Raw genomic sequence first — 24,544 nt, 5'->3', positions numbered from 1 at the left:
AATTATCCACCACTACTCTCTGGCATCTCCCATCTAGCCACTGTTGAATCCATTTTATTACTCCAGCATTAATACCTAACGACTGAACCTTCGTAACTAACCTTCCATGTGGAGCTTTGTCAAAAGCCTTGCTGAAGTCCATATGGACTACATCCACGGCCTTACCCTCGTCAACGTTCCTCGTAACTTCTTCAAAAAATTCAATAAGGTTTGTCAAACATGATCTTTCACGCACAAATCCATGCTGGCTACGCCTAATCAGATCCTGTCTATCCAGATAATTATAAATACTATCTCTAAGAATACTTTCCATCAATTTACCCACCACTGATGTTAAACTGACAGGTCTATAATTGCTAGGCTTACTTCTAGAACTCTTTTTAAACAATGGAACCACATGAGCAATACGCCAATCCTCCGACACAATCCCGGTTTCTAATGACATCTGAAAGATCTCCGTCAGAGCTCCTGCAATCTCTACACAAACTTCCCCCAAGGTCCTGGGGTATTATACAAAGGGTATAATTTTTGTTGAAAAAAGTGTTTGAGGCAGCTACAGTAACAACATTTAAAAGGCACATTGATAGGTACAAGGATGGGAAAGATTTAAAAAGATACAGGTCAATTGAGGCCAAATAGAATTAGCTTCGATAGGAATTTTGGTTTGTACTGCACCACGAGCGTCCAGCAGCGGCCTGAAAGGGCCGCATGTCCACAAATGCAGCAGGAGCAGGAGGCGGGAGCCCCCAGCCATGAAGGATACTGTTCTGGAATGCTACCGATATTCATTGCTTGCTTATTTATGGGTTTTTATTTTCTTCTAGCATTTGTATAGTTTGTTCTCTTCTACAATTTAGTTGAATGTTGTGGCGACCCATTTCCTGGCACATCCGAACCGGCTCACAATTAGGTAGCCTACGGGGGTTTGCGAGCACAGAGCTTTGGAGCCTCTGCGCCAAGGGGGGCAGGTTGAGGGACGCTTAAAAGTGAGGCTGAGGATTTCGAATAAAGTTTTTTTCCTTCGACTGCAGTTACCGACTCCGTGTCGTAATTGTAGCGCTGCGTGTAGCACACCGCTACAATTGGTGACCCCGACGGTCCAAACGATTTTTGGACCAGAAATGACCGACGCCGCCTCTGTTCATGCGGTTTCGTTGAAACTGCCGGGTTTCTGGACACAGCGACCGAACCTATGGTTCCAGCAAGCCGAAGCCCAATTCCACGTTCGCCAGATCACCTCAGAAGACACCCGCTACTACTACGTGGTGAGCTCCCTCGACCAGGACACAGTGGCCCAGGTCGCGGAGTTCGTACAGACGCCCCCGGCAGACGGCAAGTACACGGAATTCAAAGCCCTGCTCCTGAGGGCTCTCGGACTCTCACGGCGCGAGCGGGCTGCCCGTTTACTGCACCTGGATGGCTTGGGCGACAGACCTCCATCGGCTTTAATGAATGAGATGTTTCCTCTCGCCGACGGACACACATCCTGCCTCATGTTTGAGCAGGCATTCCTGGAGCAGCTGCCCGAGGACATACGCCTGCTGCTGTCCGACGCGGACTTCAGTGCCCCCCGGAAGGCGGCAGCCCAGGCGGACTTGCTGTGGAACGCCAAAAAGGTGAGCGGAGCGTCCATCGCACAGATCTCCCAGCCACGCTCCCGGCAGCAAACCAGTCCAGGCCCGGCCGCAGAGCCCGCCAACCCCCGGCCCAAGGAACACTGGTGCTTCTACCACCAGCGGTGGGGCGCAGAAGCCCGCCGTTGTCGCCCGCCCTGCAAGTTCCCGGGAAACGCCAGGGCCAGCCGCCGCTGATGGCTACGGCGGCTGGCCATCGGGATAGCCTCCTGTATGTGTGGGATAGAAGGTCGGGACGCCGGTTTTTGGTCGATACTGGTGCCGAGATCAGCGTTTTACCTCCGACGAGTTACGACACCCGCAGCAGGGCACCGGGTCCCCCCCTGAGGGCCGTGAACGGCAGCACAGTAAGGACCTATGGCACCCGTCAGGTGCAGCTGCAGTTCGGCTCCAGCCAGTTCACGTGGGACTTTACACTGGCCCCCGTAGCCCAACCGCTTCTGGGTGCGGATTTTTTGCGGGCTCACAGCCTGATGGTCGACCTGCCCAGGAAGAGACTGGTACAGGCCGAGACCTTTCAGACGTTCTCCCTGGGTGCAGCCCAGTTGCCAGCACCTCACCTCGGCTCCATCACGCTGTCCGACAACGACTTCACCAGGGTCCTGGCGGATTTCCCATCGGTTCTGGCACCGCAGTTCACAGCGGTCATGCCCCGACACGGCGTACAGCACCACATTCCGACCTAGGGACCGCGCTCGCGCCCCACGAGGGACCGCGCTCCACGCCCGCGCTCGGCGGCTTCCCCCGGACAAGCTCCGACTGGCGAAGGAGGAGTTCCAGAGGATGGAGGAATTGGGGATCATCCGGCGGTCCGACAGCCCATGGGCCTCCCCCCTGCACATGGTGCCCAAAGCGACGGGAGGCTGGAGACCATGCGGCGACTACCGCAGGCTGAACGAGGCTACCACACCGGACCGCTACCCTGTGCCGCACATTCAGGACTTTGCAACAAACCTGCACGGCGCACGGATCTTCTCCAAGGTAGACCTCGTCCGAGGGTACCATCAAATCCCGATGCATCCTGACAACGTCCCCAAAACGGCTCTCATCACCCCGTTTGGCCTTTTCGAGTTCCTCCGCATGCCGTTCGGCCTGAAGAATGCCGCACAGACGTTCCAGCGGTTAATGGACGCGGTGGGACGGGACCTGAACCTCGCCTTCATCTATTTGGAAGACATCCTCATAGCCAGCAGCAGTCGTCAGGAGCATCTGTCCCACCTCCGTCAACTCTGCGCCCGACTGAGTGAGTACGGTCTTACAATCAACCCCGCCAAGTGTCAGTTCGGACTCGATACCAATGACTTCCTGGGCCACAGGATTACTAAAGACGGGGCAACCCCTCTGCCCGCTAAGGTAGATGCGGTCCGCCACTTCCCCCGACCCACCACGATCAAAGGCCTTCAGGAATTCGTAGGTATGGTCAATTTCTACCACCGCTTCCTCCCTTCAGCTGCCCGGATCATGCGGCCCCCTGTTCGCCCTGATGTCGGGTCCGAGCAAGGACATTACCTGGGATGAGGAGTCCGCCGCCGCTTTCGTTCAAACGAAGGAAGCTTTGGCGGACGCCGCAATGCTAGTACATCCCAGAATGGACGCCCCTACCGCCCTCACAGTGGACGCATCTAACACGGCAGTCGGTAGGGTGCTGGAGCAACTCATCGCAGGTCGCTGGCAACCCCTGGCGTTTTTCAGCAAACACCTGCGGCCACCCGAGCTCAAGTACAGTGCTTTCGACCGGGAACTGTTGGCGCTCTACCTGGCAAACCGGCATTTCAGGTACTTCCTAGAAGGTCGGCCCTTCACCGCTTTCACGGACCACAAACCGCTTACCTTTGCGTTTACGAAAGCATCCGACCCCTGGTCATCCCGCCAGCAACGCCACCTGTCCTACATCTCTGAATACACGACGGATGTCCGGCACGTCTCGGGTAAGGACAATGTCGTGGCGGATGCGCTATCTCGCCCTACCGTTCATGCCCTTTCCCAAGGGGTAGACTTTGAGGCACTGGCAGAGGCGCAGCAGGCGGATGAGGAGATTCCGAGTTACAAAACCGCAGTCTCCGGTTTGCAGCTCCAGGACCTCCCCGTAGGCCCGGGTGAGAGGACCCTACTCTGTGACGTCGCCACCGGCCAGCTGCGTCCCGTCGTCCCGACAGCCTGGCGGCACCGTGTATCCGACTCCATTCATAACTTGGCGCATTCCTCCATCCGGACAACTGTCCGGATGGTTTCCAGCAGGTTCGTTTGGCACGGACTCCGCAAACAGGTCAGTGAATGGGCCAGAACGTGCATGCATTGCCAGACGGCCAAGGTGCAGCGGCACACCAAAGCCCCACCGCAGCAGTTCCATCCCGCCCACCGGCGTTTCGACCACATTCATGTGGATATCGTGGGCCCCCTGCCAGTGTCGCGCGGAGCGCGGCACCTCCTGACTATCGTGGACTGGTTCACAAGGTGGCCAGAGGCGGTCCCGCTCACCGACACCACCTCCGAATCTTGCGCCCGAGCCCTGATCGCCACCTGGATATCTCGCTTTGGTGTACCGGCCCACATTACCTCCAACAGAGGCGCCCAGTTCACCTCCAGCCTGTGGTCAGCTATGGCCAGCCTTTTGGGGACTCAGCTGCACCACACAACTGCCTACCACCCACAGTCGAACGGGCTAGTGGAGCGTTTCCACCGTCACCTGAAGTCGGCACTCATGGCCCGCCTGCGAGGAGCCAACTGGGCGGACGAGCCTCTCTGGGTCCTACTCGGCATCCGCACAGCGCCCAAGGACGACCTGCACGCCTCGTCGGCCGAGTTGGTATACGGCGCGCCCCTGGTCGTCCCCGGGGAGTTCCTACCAGCCCCACGGGGGCAAGAGGAAGATCCCGCAGCAGTCCTGGGCAGACTACGCGAGAAGCTCGGTAACCTGGCCCCCATACCCACTTCACAGAACGGGCGGAACCCGACCTGCGTACCCAAAGACCTGCAGAACTGTAAGTTTGTGTTTGTACGAAGGGGCGGGCATCGGCCACCGCTGCAGCGGCCATACGAGGGGCCGTTTATGGTGCTCCGGAACAACGGGTCCACGTTCGTGCTGGACGTTGGGGGGAAAGAGGAGGTTTTCACGGTGGACCGCCTCAAACCGGCCCATGTGGACCTGCCACAACCGGCCAAGTTTCCGGCACCTCGGCGCAGAGGCAGACCTCCTAAGCAGGTTCTGGCCCAGACTGTGGACATTGGGGGGTGTATCGCCGGTTCTGGGAGGGGGGGTTATGTGACGACCCATTTCCTGGCACATCCGAACCGGCTCACAATTAGATAGCCTACGGGGGTTTGCGAGCACAGAGCGTTGGAGCCTCTGCGCCACGGGGGGCAGGTTGAGGGAGGCTTAAAAGTGAGGCTGAGGATTTCGAATAAAGTTTTTTTTCTTTCGACTGCAGTTATCGACTCCGTGTCGTAATTTTAGCGCTGCGTGTCGCACACCGCTACAAAATCCTCGTTAGGATGTCTTACATTGATGCTGTTGTAGTTATTAATGTAGTTATTTGTGGAGATTCCCACAAGAAAATGCATTTCACGGTTAATATGGTGACACACATGTTCAAAATTTACTTTGAACTTTGACCTTTCAATGTGTTACTACTGGAGTAGATTAACTGACGATAAGCCATCTATTGATTTCCATGCTGTTGTATTGATCAGTTACTACAAGTCTCACAGCTTGCTCTTGTAGTGGTACTGCACCTCCACGTGCAAGCTAACCCCAAACTCTGTCAGCTCCCTTTCTAACAAGGACTGTGGTGGTGTGACGATCGGGGCTGATGACTCCATCATCTTCTGTGAGTATGCTGAGAGACACAATAGATTCTTGCAAAATGCCATGTCAGAAACACACTGAGTCTCAGCAATTTGCAGAACGGTAAACTTTATTTTTCGAGTCTGCAGAGTCGGACCCAACCAGCTCCTGCTAGATTGAGTGCCGAATTACACTTTGCACAGTTTTTTATACCCTACATTCTTCTTTAATCTCATTACAAAATTACAAATGTGATTACCCCTTTGGCCCACTTATCAGCCTCAGCGCATTAACACCGTTATTGTTCAACCGTTAAGCATGTCTTCCCGTTACCCGTATCGCTTCTTTAATCAGCAAGCTATTGTTTCATCCTGATTTTGCAAATTGGTTTATACGTTGCCCTGCAAGTTGCTTTGCACGCTCTTTCTGTGTCAGCACATTCTAAATGGACTCCTTAAGAATCATTTCTCTCAATCCACCCTTTTTCTTTTTAGAATGTGCTATCAATTGGGCTTTTGCCACGGGTTTACATAGGCTTCTTCCTCTAGCTCTATTTCCCTTTGTAGGAGTACCTGAACAGGATCAGCCGGGGCCCCTGGTTGCATGACTTGTCTTGCCACCCGAGCTACTAGCTCCCGCAAGCAGGGGATCAGACATGGTAGAAGAAGGAGGACCATCAATCCCCCTCCTATAACCCCTAAAGCGGTTCGCCACCAGCCTCCTTTCAACCATCCGTCCAGCCAGTCCCAATACCCCAGCGGCTTCCAGGTCTGTACCGGCACGTGGGCCAGTTTCCTTATTTTATCTGATATTTTTTTGAACCACCTTTCCGTTGTCATCTATCTTTAAGCAGCAGTTGGTTAGATTAAACTTTCCACATACTCCTCCTTTTTGTTGTAGTCATAACATTTCTCGTTTACATGAGAGTGTGATACAAAGGACCCTGGAAAAACCGTCATGCCCACCCTTACCATCGTCCTGCACTTATCACATCCCCCTTCAGCGCTTCTCAACAATAGCAGTATATACATTACAGTCCCAAAGTTCATTCTGTCCGTCTTTTGAGCTTTAGCACCATCGGGTCTTCTCCCTGGACGCAAGTCCATTCTGCACCTTCTTCGGGCTTTACGGGTCCCTTGATTCTCGCGGCGTGGGTCCACCCTTTTTCTTTTGTCCTTACTGCGGCTTCGGTGGTCAGTAGCACCTGGAATGGGCCTTCCCACTGCGGCTGTAACTTCTCTGGCTTCCAAGTCTTAATCAGGACCCAGTCGAGGCTGAGTTCGGTGGAGTGCGAAGTCCAGAGGTGGGGTTTGTGCGAGTAACCCCTTCCTGCGCAATTCTGCAAAAGAACGAGACAGTGCCTGTAAATAGTCCCTTACAAAGACATCTCCCCCTTGCAGGGAAGGATAGCCCTCCACCTTGTTCCAATATGGAAGGCCAAACAACATTTCATAAGGGGATACTCCTATATCTTTTCGAGGAGCCGTGCGGATTCTTAGTAGGGCCAGGGGTAGACACTTGGTCCAGGGTAGCTTGGTTTCCATCATTAGTTTTGTCAATTGCGTCTTCAAAGTACTGTTCATCCTCTCAACTCTTCCTGAGCTCTGAGGGTGCCAGGGGGTGTGCAGCTTCCACTGGATTCCTAAGGCGTCACAGATTAGCTGGTGTGTTTTTGAGGCAAAGTGTGTTCCCCTATCTGAATCAATAGACCCCATTATTCCATATCTCGGGACTATATTTTCTAATAGGATCCGTGCCACTGTAGGGGCGTCCGCTTTAGTGGTTGGGAATGCTTCCACCCACCGAGTGAAGTGATCCACAATTACTAACAGGTACTTCCATCTCTGAACTTGTGGTAGTTCCGTAAAGTCTATTTGGATCCGATGGAACGGTCGGACGGCTAGTGTTTGTCCCCCCTTATGGGTGGCACGCATCATTTTCTTGTTTACCTTTTGGCAGGTGTAACAGCCCCACATCTCCTGTTGAGCTAGTGTGAATATCCCTTTACAAACATAGTCCCTTAGGATAGTGTCGCACATAGCTTGCACTCCCCAATGGCTTTGTTGGTGTAGTTGTTGCAGTATATGACGAGTTACTTCCTTATTCAGTACTTGCCGTCCGTCGGGGGTCTTCCACTCGCCTTCTGATGTTTGTCGGGCTCCCCTGTTGATTCCCCGTATAAGAACTGTGCCGGGTTACAACTATTGTTCCTTTCAAAGCTTAAATCATCCCCGACCATCAGAATGGTTTCGTATTTCAGTATGCGAGAGTCCGTCAACCACCGCTGAGCTTTTTGGGCTAAGAGGGTGCTAACGGAGTGCTGGGTATACACCGTCATTCTTCCCCCAAAGGTTAATTTCCGTGCTTCTTCTACTAGTACGGCTGCTGCCGCTACGGCTTGTATGCACGTCGGCCATCCCCGGGATACCGGGTCTAACATTTTTGATAAAAAGGCCACAGGTTGCCGCTTTCCTCCTTTTTCTTGGGTTAGTACTCCTAACGCAGTTCCTTCATTGTTTGTTGCGTACAGCTGAAAGGGCTTTTCCAGTGCTGGCAGTGTTAATACCGGGGCCCGAATTAGTTGCCCTTTTATTTTCCTGAACTTCTGTTCTTCTTCTTCGGTCCAGCTGATTATTCCCCGGTCTTCCTTTGCCAATTTGTCGTACATAAACTTCACCAGGGGGGTATAATTCTCTATCCAAATCCGGCAATAGCCCACTAAGCCCAGAAATTGTCTTATTTCCTTCTTTGTCCTGGGAAGCGGTATTTTTAGTTATTCCCGCTATTCTTTCTGGGGTTATTTGGCGGTGCCCTTTACTGACTCTGTGTCCGAGATATGTTATTTCCTTCTCGACAAATTGCAGTTTCTTCTTGGACACCCGCAATCCTTTTTCTCCTAGGTAATTCAGGAGTCTTATAGTATCGTCTCGCACTACCTCCTCTGCTGGTCCCGATAGTAGTAGGTCATCGACATACTGTAATAGTTGGTTCTTTTCGGTACAATGGAATCCAGCCAATACTTGCTCCAGTACCTGTTCGAATAGGTTTGGGGACTCCGTGAACCCTTGGGGCAAGACGGTCCACCGGAGTTGCTTCTTCCGCCCAGTGAAGGGATTTTCCCATTCAAATGCGAACATATCTCGGCTACCTTCCTCCAACGGACAACTCCAAAAGGCATCTTTTAGATCTATCACACTGAACCATTCATGTTCAGGAGGTATTTTGCTCATTAATGTATAGGGGTTAGGCACTACCGGGTATCGTGTTTGGACTACCGCATTTAAGCCTCTCAGATCTTGAACCATTCGATACGTGCCGTCGGGCTTTCGGACCGGTAGGATGGGGGTATTAAAGGGTGACATACATTCTTCCAGGAGTCCATCTGATACTAATGTCTCAATTACAGGTTGTAATCCCCTCCTCCCTTCCATGGCAATGGGATATTGCCGTCTTCTCTTTTCTGCTTGTTTGTCCCACTGTGGGTCGTTTACTGGAAATTTCCGGTCCCCCGGTAACTCATTCGGCTGTTCCCTTCCCCAAATTGATATTGCAGCTTGTCGTATCATTTGCCTCTCTTGTGCAGAAAATAGCGTTCCCATAATCGCATGCATTTCTTCCCAAGTGTAAACATTAGGTCCTAAGAATTGATCCAACTGTTCTGCCAGTCCCATTGGATCTTCTAATAAAGTTTTCATATCTTTCTTAAATCCTCGTACTTCGGTACTTGTCAGAGGGACGTTTACAAATCCTGTCCCTCCTCGTGCTCCTCCCATTGGAACCTCTCGAAGGGGACACAGCTGTACCTCTTCCTTTTTTAATTCGTCTTTCTTTTTCTTATCTGCTCTTGTCACACTCCTTGTTTCGATCCTTGCTTTTGCTTTTTCCCTAACATCCCTCTCCGGGTCTATTTCTTCTGTTTTTTCACTTTCTTCACGTTCTCCCTCTGCTCCCGCAAGGGGCGCAGAAGGCTGGACATAGGGAGGGGGTAAATGATCGAGTGGGTCCCACTTCCGCTCCCCTTTAATGCCCAATTTAAAACTCTTTGTTGTTACTCCTGGCCAGGGAGCCCAACAAAAAGCATAAGCAATTTCTTCCGGTTTTACATTTGGTTTTGAATTAACGTAAATGTTTAAGGCTTGTCGTACCCAATCCTCCTCAGACCCAAGCCGCGGCCACCAGACCGCAGGTTTTTCTATCGGCTGTTTCGACCAAATTAAACAGTACTGTATCATTTTTTTCTTTTGTTTCCCTTTTAGTCTTCCACATCCCCAATTCTCAAACATTCTACCGAGGGGGCTATCAGGAGGAACCCCCGGGTATGGTCCCGGTCTCTCCGTTTCCTCTTTCTTTTTAGAGCCACCCCCTCCCATCTTATTCCGCTCTTACTTAATCAGGAGGACCCCCGGGTAGCGATCCCGGTCTTCTCCGTCCTTACTTATTCCCGCACCTTTCTACTATAATAGTAGGCACTTACCCGGTGCGTCCTGGGGACTTCCAGTACCAGGTACTGTCCCCTTCTCCCCGTTTACCGCTCTGCGCTGTCCGGATATCACTCGCTCAAGCCGCGCTGGAGCGACGAGCAAGGAGTCAGGGACCGCCAAACTCGGCGGGGTGCACCGTCTCCGATGTCCTTCCTCATGTCCACCGCGGCCGGAGTGTGGATCCCGGACGAGCCCCCACGTTGTCAGAAACACACTGAGTCTCAGCAATTTGCAGAACGGTAAACTTTATTTTTCGAGTCTGCAGAGTCGGACCCAACCAGCTCCTGCTAGATTGAGTGCCGAATTACACTTTGCACAGTTTTTTATACCCTACATTCTTCTTTAATCTCATTACAAAATTACAAATGTGATTACCCCTTTGGCCCACTTATCAGCCTCAGCGCATTAACACCGTTATTGTTCAACCGTTAAGCATGTCTTCCCGTTACCCGTATCGCTTCTTTAATCAGCAAGCTATTGTTTCATCCTGATTTTGCAAATTGGTTTATACGTTGCCCTGCAAGTTGCTTTGCACGCTCTTTCTGTGTCAGCACATTCTAAATGGACTCCTTAAGAATCATTTCTCTCATGCCAGAAGTGAATATATTAAAAAGATATTGAGCAAAGTGTAGTTTGAGATGTCTGTGATTTAATCAAGGTTGCTAGAACTTTGAATATCCTGCACATAAATAAACGTAGCACAAGAACAGACCTTTCAGCGCATAATGTCTGTGCCAGCCATGTCAGCATCCAACAGACAAGGACATGAGTACGAATGTTGGGAGGTCATGTTGAGATTGTACAGAACGCTGGTGAGCCAACTCTTGGAGTATGCTGTTCAGATTTTGGCACCGTGCTGAGGAATGATGTTGAAATGAAGGGTTAGAATAATCTTACATATATTAAAACGCCAAAGTACAAGGATGTATATACCGTAGTCCAATGTTCTATTCCGGGATTCATGATTGATTACTGTCATTTCCAGTACACAGGTGTAAAGGAGAATGAAATAATATTATTTCAGATCTGCAGCAGAAAAATAACGCAAACAGCCAACAAACACAACAATGAGAGAACAATAAATATAAATACATAAGTTAGTTTATCTGCACAGATTTACATTGATCGGCACAGAATTGTCTGTACATAGAGTGACTCTGACAGTAAATGAAAAAGTAGTGGTGGTGGGGTGGTGGTGTTGATCGTGGGTTGGTTTGCCAGCTGTCTCCACCCTCAAACCGTCACAGTCCGTGTGGGAAAGGGGTTCCTACGGTGCTCGGGTCTGAGGGATAGCCTGTGGGTAGTCGCGTACCATTACACCCAGCGCGGAAAAATGCCATTTGGCCCATCAGTCCATGCCTTTTGTTAACTTGTATTTGACCTACCATTGACTCCTGAAGCAGGGAGACACTGTCTCCACCCACTGCACCACCCTGCCGTTCTCGACTCTTTCATGTGTGGGAGAGGTTGGGAGATCGGGACGGTTTTCGGAGCATCCCTGACTAGTAACCGAGGTTCGTTCTGTTCGGGGCGTACACTGAAACCGTAGTGTCTTCCTGGACCCTCAATTTTACCTGCCTACTCCTCCCGATGCAATAAACCCATTCCCTTAAATCTCCTGTTCTCGCGTTTTTTACCACTCACTCGCCTGCAGCGCGTCACATGCATGGCGGTCGGGGGTCATTTGAGAATTTCTTTCCTAGCAGTCTTAAATAGCGATGCGCTGTCACCTCCCAGTGCTATTCCCTCCGACGATAACGACGGATTGAATCAGCAAAATGTTGATAGTCAACGTGCGGCACAGAAGGATTCATTATCGTTAGGTTTTCCCCACATTCCTGGTAAATTTTCGTAATGTGTCTGCGTATGCCAGCACCTGTGACGGCTCACTAACGTATTGTAGTTTTGACTGAATGGGATGAAGCAAAAATAAGAAACGATTAAGGAAATAAGGACTGCCGGTGGTGGGAGGGTTGAGGTTTGATGTACACAGTTAGCCTTCATCTCCTTGGCCAGGTTTTTATCCTATGCAGATGCTGACTGACCGGCTGAGACTTTCCACCATTTTTCCGATCCTGAAATGTTGACAGTGATTCTCCTGCAATCGACCCAAGCCACAAGCTTTAACAGAACCCCAAACCATCACAGACACAGGGTCACAGTCCCACACACTAAACCGAAACATCGACTGTACTCTTTCCAATTGATGCTGCCTGAGCTGTTGAGTTCCTCCAGCGTTTTGTTTGTGTTGCTCGGATTTCCATCATCTGCAGATTTTCTCTTGTTTGGAAGGAGGTGCAGGTGTGATCGCTGGAAAGTCACCTCAAGGGTGAAGTGGAAGGCTCTGAAAAGCCATCTCATAGTCACACCAAACTGGAATCAACGAGGGACGCTTGGAAACCTTGGCAGGGTTTGAATGCTACCACCACTGCCAAGTTAAATCAAGCCGGGGACAACAGAGCTTCACTCTCCGCTGAGTTCAATGCCTTCTGTGCTCACTTTGAACATGGGGGAACAATTGCAGACACCCACATCTCCCGATGACCCGATGATCTGAAGCTGACATGCAGCAGCCCTCAGGAGAGTGAATCCAAGGAAAGGATTCGGACCGGACGGGAAACCTGGTCATATTCTAAAGATCTTTAAACTCTCGCTTGATAATGTGGGGCACCCACTTGCTTCAAGCAGCCTTCAATTATATCAGATCCCAAGAAGATAGTGATGACTTGTCTCATTGGCAATCGCCCGGTTGCACTTATATGCACAGTGATGAAGCCTTCTGAGAGTCTGGAGATTGAGCATATCAACTCTTGCCAGATCTGTTTCTCCATTCCCATTTGCACCCCGGAGCAACAGGTCTACAGTGGATGCCATTTCTTTGGCTCTTCACTCAACCCTAAAACATTTGGACAGCAAAGATACATACACCAGGATTGTCTTTATCAATTACAGCTCAGCATTTAATATTATCATCCCCTCAAAACTAATCAATAGACTCCAGGACCTTGGCCTCAATCAGTACCTCCTTGTGCAGTTGGATCCTGGATTTCTTTGCTCGTGGACCCCAGTTAGTTTAGATTGGCAGCAACATCTCCTACATGGTCTCTATCAGCACAGGTGCACCAGGGGGCTGTGTATAAAAGGGAGAAGGCCCTGCTGTACTCGTTTTACACCTATGGCTGTGTGGCTAAGTACAGCTCTAACAATATATTCACGTTTGCTGATGACACCACTGTTGTGGGCCAAATCAAAAGTGGTGATGAATCAGCATACAGGAGGGAGGTTGAAAATTTGGCTGAGTGGTGCCATAAAAGCCTCTTACTCAATGTCAGCAAGACAAAGGAATTGATTGTAGACTTCAGGAGATGGAAACAGATGCCCATGAGCCAGGCGGAGAATGTTAGCAACTTTAAATTTCTTAGCATTACTAGTTTACAGAACCTGCCCTGGACCCAACATGTACGTGCAATTCTGAAGAAAGCATGGCAGCACCTGTACTTCCTTAAGAGCTTGCAGAGATTTGGCATGACATCTAAAAAATTGACAAACCTCATTAGATGTGTAGGAGAGAGTGTAGTGACCGGATGCATCATGGCCTCGTATGGAAACACCAGAGAATTGAATGGAAAATTGGACAAAAGGAAGTGGATCCGGCAGAGTACATCATGGGTAAAACACTCCCAACCATTGTGCAAATCTGCATGAAATGCTATCGTAGGAAAACAGCATCCATCATCAGAAATTCTCTCCACCCATGCCCATTTCTCAATGCTGCCGTCAGGTAGAGAGTACAAGAGCCTCCGGACTCACATCACTAGGTTCAACAACAGGTTCTAAGCGGACCGAGATGAGGGTCTCTCGGGGAAAAGGAGAGGAGGCAGAATCTGTTTCTACATAAACGAAAGTTGGTGCACGGAGGTCACAATGTTAGGAAAATCATGTAGTCCACATCTAGAGACAATTCTTACAAACCGCGAGAGTTCTCCTCATTTATTCTGGTCGGCATCTACATTCCACCTCAGGCCTGCGTCAGGAAAACGCTACAAAACTTAGCTGACCAGATAACTGAAGCGGAAATAAACATCCAGACTCCTTCCTCATTGTTCTGGGTGATTTTAACAAGGCAAACCTTGGCCACGAATTGCCAAAATTTAGACAACTTGTTAAGTGTCCCACCAGAGACACTAATATACTGGACCACTGCTACACGTCAATAAGGGATGCATATCGCTCTGTTACACGGGCAGCCTTGGGTCTCTCTGACCACTGCCTGGTTCACCTTCTCCTGACATACAGGCAGAAACTAAGATTGGTTAAGCCTGTTGTCAGGACAGTCAGGAGATGGATCAACGAGTCAAGGCTGGAACTTCAGGCCTGTTTCGAATGCACGGATTGCAGTGTCGTTGCGGCTGCAGCTACAGATCTTCATGATCTGTCTAACAACGTGACCTCATAAATCAGTTTTTGTGAAGACATGTGCATTCCAACAAAAACCTTCTGCACATTCAATAACAACAAACCCTGGTTCACATCACAACTCAGGCAGCTTTGTTGGGAGAAGGAGGAGGCGTACAGAAGAGGGGACAGGATTCTGTACAAACGAGCCAGGAACACACTGACAAGGGAGATTAAGACAGCGCAGAAGTGCTACATTGGAAAACTGCAAAACAAGTTTGCAGACAACAGCCCGGTGTCAGTGTGGATGGGGATCCAAGAGATCACCAACTACAAGAAACCATTCCCTCAGGCTGTGAAGAACCATCAACTGGCTGACGATCTGAACAAGTTTTATTGGAGATTCGACACCTTCATCACACCCGGCCAAAACACAGACCTATCTGCAACCCCCATCATTCATCACCCTGACATCTTAGTCTACTTTCTCACCCTACATTACAAAAACTGCTCCCCTACCCCACTTCACTTCAACTCCCTTGTACCTGCACTTAGGATCTGTGAGAGGGAGGTGAGTCAGCTGTTCCGGAGGCGGAAGACCAGGAATGCGCCAGGCCCGGACGGTGTGTCGCCCTCCTGCCTGAAGACCTATGCTGATCAGCTGGCCCACATCTACAGACGGATCTTCAAAAGATCAGTGGAGCTGTGTGAAATCCCTCATTGCTTCAAGCGCTCCATTATCATCTCAGTCTCTAAGAAACCCACTATCAAGGGAATAAATGACTGTAGGCTAGTTGCTTTGACATCTGTGGTCATGACGTCCTTTGAGAGACTAGTGTTGGCTCTCCTGAAGGAAATCATAGGCCCCCTGCTGGACCCCCTGCAGTTTGCTTATCGGGCAAGTAGGTCAGTGGATGATGCAGTCAACATGGGACTGCATTCCATTCTACAACACCTCGACAACCCAGGAACTTCTGTGAGGGTCCTGTTTGTTGACTTCAGCTCGGTGTTTAACACCATCATTCCAAAAATCCTCCACTCCAAACTCACCCAGCTTACTGTCTCCCCCGTCATCTGTCGGTGGATCACAAGCTTCCTGACTGACAGGGTGCAGCAAGTGAGGCTGGGGAACATCATCTCTAGCACCCGGACAATCAGTACCGATGCCCCTCAGGGATGTTTGCTCTCCTCACTGCTCTTCTCCCTTTACACTAATGACTGTATCTCACAGGATCCATCTGTTAAACTCCTGAAGTTTGCAGACGACACAACTGTCATTGGCCTTATCCAAGACGGTGATGAGTCTGCATACAGACGGGAGGTGGAACGGCTGGCCTTTTGGTGTAGTCAGAACAATCTGAAACTAAATAAGCTCAAGACTGTGGAGATGACAGTAAACTTCAGGAGGAGCCCCCCAATACTCCCCCCTACTGACTATACTCAACAGTATTGTGTCTGCTGTGGAGACCTTCAGATTTCTGGGTGACACAATCTCCCAGGACCTGAAGCGGACACCCAACGCGGACACTCTTATCAAAAAGGCTCAGCAGAGGTTGTATTTCCTACATCAACTCAGGAAGTACAACCTGCCTCAGGAGCTGCCGATTCAATTCTACTCAGGAATAATCCAGTCTGTTCTCTGTTTGTCCATCACTGTCTGGTTTGGATCAGCTACCAAACAAGTCAAGAATAGCCTCCAAAGAACTGTCAAGGATACGGAAAGGATAATTGGTGTGAAGTTGCCCTCGATCCAGGACTGAAATGTATCTAGAGTCAGGAAGACAGCAAGCAGAATTATTGTAGACCCATCACACCTTGGTCATCACCTGTCCCAACTCCTTCCTTCTGGTAGGTGCTTTAGATCACTGTATGCAGGACAAATAGGTACAAGAACAGTTTCTTTCCGCATGCCATCACTTGAATTTTAGTCTATTATGAATAAAGTCCACCTGTACATTCAATGAAGTGGACCTCATTGTATACAGTTTATGATTATTTGCACTACTGTGTCTGTTTGCTGTTAATTCTGTACAGAGAGAGTTCAGTGAAACCGGCATCAAATTCTCTGTATGTGTCCTCATCACTGGCGATAATAAAGAATTCTGATTCGGAGTTTCTACCTCAAAACCATCAGATTCTTGATCAAAGCAATTAACCACTCTCACTTATCCATCCATTGAGATGTTCCCACAACCAATGATCTCACTTTAAGGACTCTTTGTCTTGTTATTTCATGTTCTAGTTATTTATTGTTATTTATTTGTGTTTGCATTTTACTCTGTTTCTTGTCTCCTGCACTCTAGTTTTTTTTTCTCTCTGATCCGCTATAGATTTGTTGAGTATACCTGCAGGGAAATGAATCTCAGGGTTGTATATTGAGACGTATATATACTTTGACATACCTTGACCAATGTGCTCTCTTAACCACCTTATCAACCTGCAAGACAACTCTGAGGGATCTATACACTGCTAAAAATTTCACCATTAATCTTTTGTCAATCTTCACGTTTGACCTTGGCACTTCACCAGCTTAAACTCCATCTGCCACTTCTCTGTTCAACTCTGCAGCCTACCAATCTCCTGTTGTAATCTAGTACAGCGTTCTACACTCTGATGTTGTAATCTACCAACATTTCTGTCACCTGGAAACTTATTCACCTAGCCTCCCATTTCCTTATCCAAGTTATTTATAAAAATCATGAAGAACGGGGTTTTCCAGGACACCACTGGTCACCGAACTAAAATCTGCTACCAGCCTCGGCCTTCTGTGGGCAAGCCAAATCTGATTCCGCAAATCTGAGTTCCCCTGTATCTCACACCTCCTGCCTTACCGAATGAGTTTCCAATGGGGAAATATGTCAAACAACTTACTAAAATCCATACACATCCACTGCTCTGCCTTCATCAAATTGTTTTGTCAGTTCCTCAAAAAGACAATCTAGTGTGTGAGGCACAACCTACCCCTCCACAAAGCCACATTGATGATCGCTAATTAGAGTGTACTTTTCAAAATAGCTAAATATTCTCTGTCTGAGCATACTCACCAATAATTTTCCTATGAATGATGTAAGATTAACTAGTCTATAATTCCCAGGATTATCCCTATTAGCTGTTAACAATGTGGTGCAATATTCTGTATGAGTAGCATTTAAAACTGTGATTTTCACTGTGACAATAAGAAAGCAATCCTCATCCCAATTCGATCACAAATTAAAGTCACAATTTGGAAACAGATGTGGATGTAAGCACTGTAATACCACATATAACATGAGACATTGAAGGTAGACAAGTCCAGCACAGGAACCTGGCCCTTCTGCCCAAGATAGCTGTGCCAAATACAATTCCAAATCGTACGACATCTCTTTTTCTTACAGAATGTGCTTTCCTTGCACACTTCCGTGCCTCTTTAATAGCCCCTTAAACACCTCTATCGTATCCCCCTCCATCACCATCCCTGCACACCTTCTTTGAACTTTCCTCCTCCCTCCTTAAATTCGGGCCCATTAGGATTCGTCATTTAAACTCAAACCAATTACCCTCTCTTTGCCTCTCATAATATTATAAACTTCTCCCTAGGCTTCTGCTGTTTCAGAGAGCTTGCAGAACATGTTCCCCAAGATACTGCCCGGATCAGAGGGCATCATCTATAGGGAGACATTGGAGAAGCTAGAGCGGTGGAGGCTGAGGGGAGCCCTGATAGAAGGCTATATGACTATGAGAGTATAAATACAGTTGGTAGCTTTCTTTCAGGGTTACGATGAGAAGGAGAAAGTTTAAATAAGTATTTACACAGATAGTGGTGGGTACTTGTATTGTATGACATGGTGGTGAAGGTAAGTGTCAATTAGACAGGCACATGAATGTGCAGACAATGGAGGAATATGGACTGTCTAGAGAGAAAATAATTAGGCATTAAGTTACAAGGTTGCTAAGTGTTAAAGAGCCTGTTCCTGTGATGTACTATGCTCCAGGTTCTGTGTCCTATATTGTGTACAATGTTGTTTCTAAGCCCCAGGTTCTATGTTCCGTGTTCTATATTCTGTGTTCCATGTCCTATATTCTATCTTCTTTCTTTTCCAGATCACAGCTGAGACCCTCAATTCCGGGAACGCACAGCAGGAACAGCGAAGTGGGTGAGGTGTACTGTCAAACCAGTGGAACATCCTCTGCTCTGCAACCTCCCACTGTACTCAGGTTTCTAGTTATTCTTGTGTTGAGATCTCATAAATCCCTTTAAGTGCCTCAATTGTCTTCCCACTCTGTGAATGACAGATGTATGTCTGCATGTAAAATGACCCAATATTCAGCCACCACCACAAAATACAACGAAATGACTCAGTGTTTTAATCTGAACGACACTTATTCAGAATAAAACACAGCACCCTGTGGCCTTTTTATGAAGTATCTCTTCTACCTAATAAAAGTGACCACTGAGTGTATGTTCATGGTTTTCAGCTGTGGTAGCCCATCCACTTCAAAACTTGATAGGTTGCGCATTCAGAGCTGCTTTTCTGCACACCACTGTAGTAATGCATGTTTATTTGAGTTACCTTGGACGTCCTATCAGCTTGAACCTGTCCAGGAATTCTCTTCTGACCTCTCCCGTCAACAAAGCAGTTTCGCCCACAGGACTGCTGTTGACTCGATGCTGGTATTTGTTTGGTTTTTCACACCTTAGTCTGTAAACTCCAGAGACTTTTTTTGTGTGATAATCGCAGGTCAGCTGATTTTGAGATACAGTACACAAACCACACCATCTGGCACCAACAATCATTCCACAGTGAAAGTCGCCGAGAATCGCATTTCTTCCCCATTTTCATGTTTGGCCTGAAGAAGAAGTGTACCTCTTGACGATGTGTGCATTTTTTTACGCAATGATTTGCTTCCTAATGATTGGCTGATTAAATATTTGCATTAATGAGCAAGTGTATTTGTGTAGCTAATAAAGTCGGCATTGAGTGGTTTCAGCTTATCAAGAGGATCAAATTGATTATTGATTGTTTTGGGTCCTGTAATCTTCAAGGTAAGATATATTGGAAAAAAAACGTGTCTCCATTTTGGAAAAGGTTCATTATTGTCACATTCACAGAGTGCACTGTTATATCATTCAGATCATGCCACAGTGCGTTGAGGTAGAGCAAGTTAAAACAATAACAATACAATAGAAAGTGTAACAGCTACAGAGAATGTGGCCTCTTGACCTGACAGCTCTGAAGTACTATCCATAAATTAGCAAAGGCCAACCAACAACCAACGTGCAAAAGAAAACGTGCAGATATAAATAATACTGATTGCATGAATTGTAAAGAGTCCTTGAAAGTTAGTTCATCGGTTGTGGGATCAGTTCAGAAAAGTGGTGAGTGAAGTTATCCGGGGCTGGTTCAGGAGCCTGATTGTTGGAGGGTAACAACTGTTCCCCAACAGGAAGTGTGGGATCTAAGGCTTCTGTACCTCTTGTCGGACGGTAGTAGTGAGAAGGGGCCATGGTCTGGATGGTGTGGCTCCTTGATTGTGAATGCAGCTTTCTTCTAGTGACACTCCTTGTTGATGCGTTCAATGGTGGGGAGGACTTTGACTGTAATGGAGTTGACTGTATCGTCCCGTTCAATGGACTTGTCCATTTTTGGCTGTGTCCATACCAGATCGTGATGCAAGCAGTTAAGATACACTGCACTCTGTTTGTAAAGATATTTGTCAAAGTTATTGGTGACGAGCTGAAAATACAAACGCTTCTCAGAAAATAGAGGTAATTTTGCGTCTTCTTTGTGCTGACATTTACTAGTCCCAGCACAGATACTCTGATATGCTAATGGCAAGGTATTTAAAACTACTGACCCTCTCCACCTCCGTTCCCCTATTCAGTTGGGCTAATGGATTCCCTGCTTTTTTCTCCTGTAGATCGTATCGGCTCTTTGATTTTGACAGCTATTGAGTGATAGATAGTTGTAGACTGTATAGAAGAGGACTGAGTCTCTTCCACACCACGACCATTTCCCAATTCGCAAAATGCGAGGGGTTACTTTATGGAGATTTATAAAATCATAAGGGATGTAGATGAGAGGTGGATGCTCACAGTCCCATGGAAAGGAAGTCAAAAAACAAAGGGCATAATTTTAATTTGAAATCAGAGTAAAAGGAGGGGTATTTATTTTTACCCAAAGAGCTGCCAGAGAAAGAAGTTGAAGCAGGTAGAATGATTTGGACAGGTACATAAATAGGAAATATTTAGAGGGATATAAGACAAACAAAGGTAAATGGGATTAGTTTGGATCGGAATTTTGGCCAGCATAGACCAGCTGAGCCAGAGGGCTTTTTTCCTGTGCCTTGTGACTCTGCCATTGTGGGGGAGAGATGTGGCTCGATATTGCCCTCTGGTGGCGGTGTGGATTGCGGCTCCTGGTTCCAATTCACCACTCCCGGGCTGAATTAGTATAACCTTGCTTTTCAGAATCAGAATCAGGCTATTAGAACTGGCACTTGTATGAGATTTGTTTTGTGGCAGCAGTACGCTGCAAGAGATAAAAGTGCGCGTTACAAAATAATTAAGCAATACAAAATATGAATAATTCAGGGCTCATGGGTTCATGGTCCATTCAAAAGTATGATGGCAGAGGGGAAGAGGCTGTTCCTGAATTGTTGACTGTGGGTCTACCGGCTTCTATACTTCTTGTTGATGATAGTAAAGAGAAGGGTGCATCTCCGGGACGGTGAGAGTCCACAGTGATGGATGCTGACTTCGTGAGTCACCATATCTTGAAGATATCCTCGATGGTGAGGAGGGCTGTTCTACTTCTGCACTCTTTCCAAAGCCTTCCTGTAATGACATGACCAGAACTAAATGCAATACTCCAGATGTGGCTTGACCAGAGTTTTATAAAGTGGTGATGTAACTTCTCGAATCTCTTGATCTCGTTCTGTGAGATGCCAGCTCCTCCTGCTCCCTCTGCTGGTCATCTGGCCTACAGCACATGCCAGGGCAAAGAATTGCTGAGATTCCTCAACATCTGTCTAAAGATCTGATGTGTCCCAATTATAAATAACCACTCCCTGATCTTGTAACTGTCCACCTGACTGAGACTCTCCTACTGGGGAAAACAGCTCTTCATCTCCCCTATCCTGACCCTTTAGGGACTGAGATCTTTCAGTAAGGTCACCAATCAGTTTCCGAAACCCCAGCCAATGTAGAATTGTAGAATTATACAGCACAGGAACAGGCCCTTCAGCCCATATCCTCCATGCTGACCAAGTTGTCTTCTTGAGCTTTTCCCATTTTCTCAGTTTGTCCCATACCGTTCTAAACTTTTGTCATACATGAATCCGATCAGATATATCTCAAATATTGTAATTGTACCCACATCTATCACTTCCTCTGACAGCTTATTCCATACACCCAGTGCCCTCCGGGTGAAATTTCTGCCCCTTTAATTCTTACTTCTCACACCTTAAACCTGTGCCCTCATGTTTTAGAGTCCACTACACTGGGGAAAATTCTGTGATGGTCCACCTTATGAACACATTTCATGGTGTTAAAAACCTCTAAAGTCACCCCTCAGCCTCCTTCACTCTTAGGAAAACAGTCCCAGCTTATCCAGGCTCTCCTTATACCTCAAGCCCCCTGCCCCCAGTCTCAGTAACCTCCTCGTGAGTTTTTCCTGCACTCTGGCCATTTTAATAACACAGCAACAGAATTAGGCCATTTGGCCAATGGCTTCCGCTGTGCCATTCCATGTCTGATGATAGCTTCAAGCTGAAAGGTCTGCACGATCTTTCAAGAAACTCTATATTCTGGAATGGTTCCGGAGAACTGGAACTTTACAAATGCCACTCCACCAATCAGCAGATGCCTGGCTTAATTACCAGTGGTAGGTAATGTAGATGGTTTGGATATGATTCATATGATTCAACGCAAGATAACGTACAACCGATTAATAGGCCAATGGAAGAAATATTCTTGCTGCTATAACATTATATTTGGACTGACAAAGCACTTCAATGTTTATTGTCCAAGTTCCAGAAGAGTATTCCCGTGTAGCAGAGGCAGTTTCACAGCTCCCAGGATCCCTAGAATTCGATTCCAATCTGGGAATGTTTGCCAGCATCCAAAATTCCGTACATAAGCCCCGCAAAACTGGGCTGCTCTATTTCTCAACATAAACCCACGAGTCCCTCAATAAGATCCCAGCCTGTAACCCACTGTCGTTGATCTGTTACTATCTACATAAACTCTCAACCCAACCCCCCCCCCCCCCCGAACCCATGGATTAGATCTGAACCTGTAACCAAATCCTGTGGGCTATGTTATTCTATATATAACCACCTCACCGAAGGGGGAAATAGACTGGGAAAGTGGGTGTGAGAGCTGGGAATAAAAAGGGGGGAACAGGAGAGAGGAGGGTGAAGGAAAAGGAGAAAGTGGAAAAGGAGGGAAGAAAGGGGGAGCAGGGGGAAGGCAAATGTGACTTGAGAAAATATCCAGTGGATCTTGCTAGACTCAGGTCTGAGGAAAGTGTGAAACCGATTCTTGGCAAGTACCCTCGCTGGAACAGACAGAAGGGATGTTGCTCGTGACAGAAAGGGCAGGTGTGGATGGGATCCTGCTGTATATAAAAACGCTGGAGTCGAACGGAGCTGCCTGAACCTTTAACTTGGGTTGTTCCGCTTGATCTCACCCGTCCGCTTGATAAACCACCAAACTCTCCCGGCTGACTGCATCTTTCTGTAAACAAGCGAGGAGGATCGATAAATGTGACAGGTAACAAATAATCTGCCCCAACACCTCGCTCACTATCAATTCTCCACTCTCCTCCCTCCTGTAGCGAGAGGTGACAAGCTATTTGACTTGAATTCCTGCTGTCCCTCACATACGCATCGAGACTTCCTGTTTCATTCATCCTTGCATTCCCGTCAACTTCCCCCCTCACCGCCAGGGTCTACTCCTCAACTGCACACACTGGGGGTGGGAGAGGGAGTTTGAACTCAGAGGATGATTCCACCTGTCTTTTTTGGGGGACACAGGAGGAAAATACAGAACCCAGGAGATACCCACTGCGTCCGAGGGAGAAGATGCAATTCGAAAACACATATTTAGTGCGAGAGGTTGGGAACAATCTCCATCTTTAGAGGTGAGAAGCAATGTGTGGCCTGAGAAAATGGGCCACTGTCCCAGACACGATATGAGCTATGCTCCAGCGTTAATCCTATCAGTAATGTTGACCCCCTACCGTGTCCCTAATACCAACCCCACTCTCAATACCACAATCTCCTGTCTACTCCCATCTCTCACTTCCTAATCCCACTACCTTCAGCCACATACTTAATTTCTAAAACCCAATGCTCTATCTTCCTCAACTCAATTCCATTTCCAACACCTTTGACAGTACCGATCCCAACATTACCCGATTCCCAACTCCAATGTCTAAACACAACTAACAACGCTGTACCCCATTCCGAACTCTGAACCCATTTCATTTCCCAAACCAACAGAACTGCAAAACACAACCCATTACATTTATGAACCCCCAACTACCAACACTATCCAATTCACAACCTAACAGGCAGTTCCTACAGACTCTCACAGCTACCTGTACTATTCCTCTTCCCAGCCTGTCTCTTGCAAAAATGCTATCTTCTTCTCACAATTCCTCCGTCTCCTCCGCATCTGCTCTCAGAATGAGGTTTGTCATTCCAGGACGAAGGAGATGTCTTCCTTTTCTAAACAAAGAGGCTTCCCTTCGCCCACTATCAACTCTGCTCTCAAACGAATCACTCCTATGTCCTGCACATCTGTGCTCACCTCATCCACCCGCCAACAGGATAGGGTTAGGGTTAGGGTTAGGGTTCCCCTTGTCCTCACCTACCACCCCACCAGCCTCCAGGTCCAACGTATAATTCTCCGTAACTTCCGCTACCTCCAACGGGATCCCACTACCAAGCACATTTTTTGTCCCACCCTTCATGCTGTTCGCAGGGATCGCTCCCTACGCGGCTCCATTGTCCACTCGTACCCCCCATCCGTTCCTACCGATCACCCTCCTGGCACTTATCCATGTAAACGGAACAAGTTCTACTCCTGCCCTTACACTTCCTCCGTCACCACCATTCAGGGCCCCAGACAGTCCTTTCAGGTGAGGCGACACTTCACCCGTGAGTCGGTTGGTGTGGTATACTGTGTCCGGTGCTCCCTGTGTGGCCTTTTATATATTGGTGAGACCCGACGCAGACTGGGAGGGAGGCCGTTTCGCTGAACACCT

The 24,544-nt window shown here is 48.1% G+C and overlaps 1 protein-coding gene across 1 annotated transcript in view; it reads right to left on the bottom strand.

Moving 5' to 3' along the window:
- The window catches only part of LOC132398595 (alpha-tectorin-like), a 50,046-nt gene extending 44,590 nt beyond the window's left edge, over window positions 1-5,456 (bottom strand). The window contains exons 1-2 of the mRNA XM_059978276.1: window positions 5,341-5,456; window positions 1,537-1,598 (exon numbers count right to left, since the gene is read on the bottom strand). Coding sequence (XP_059834259.1) covers window positions 1,537-1,598; window positions 5,341-5,456 — 178 coding nt within the window. The remainder of the gene's footprint in view (window positions 1-1,536; window positions 1,599-5,340) is intronic.
- Window positions 5,457-24,544: the final 19,088 nt, after the last annotated feature.

The sequence above is a fragment of the Hypanus sabinus genome, chromosome 1 (assembly GCF_030144855.1).
Source record: "Hypanus sabinus isolate sHypSab1 chromosome 1, sHypSab1.hap1, whole genome shotgun sequence".
Taxonomy (NCBI): Eukaryota; Metazoa; Chordata; class Chondrichthyes; order Myliobatiformes; family Dasyatidae; genus Hypanus; species Hypanus sabinus.
This window is presented reverse-complemented; position numbering and strand designations above follow the sequence as displayed.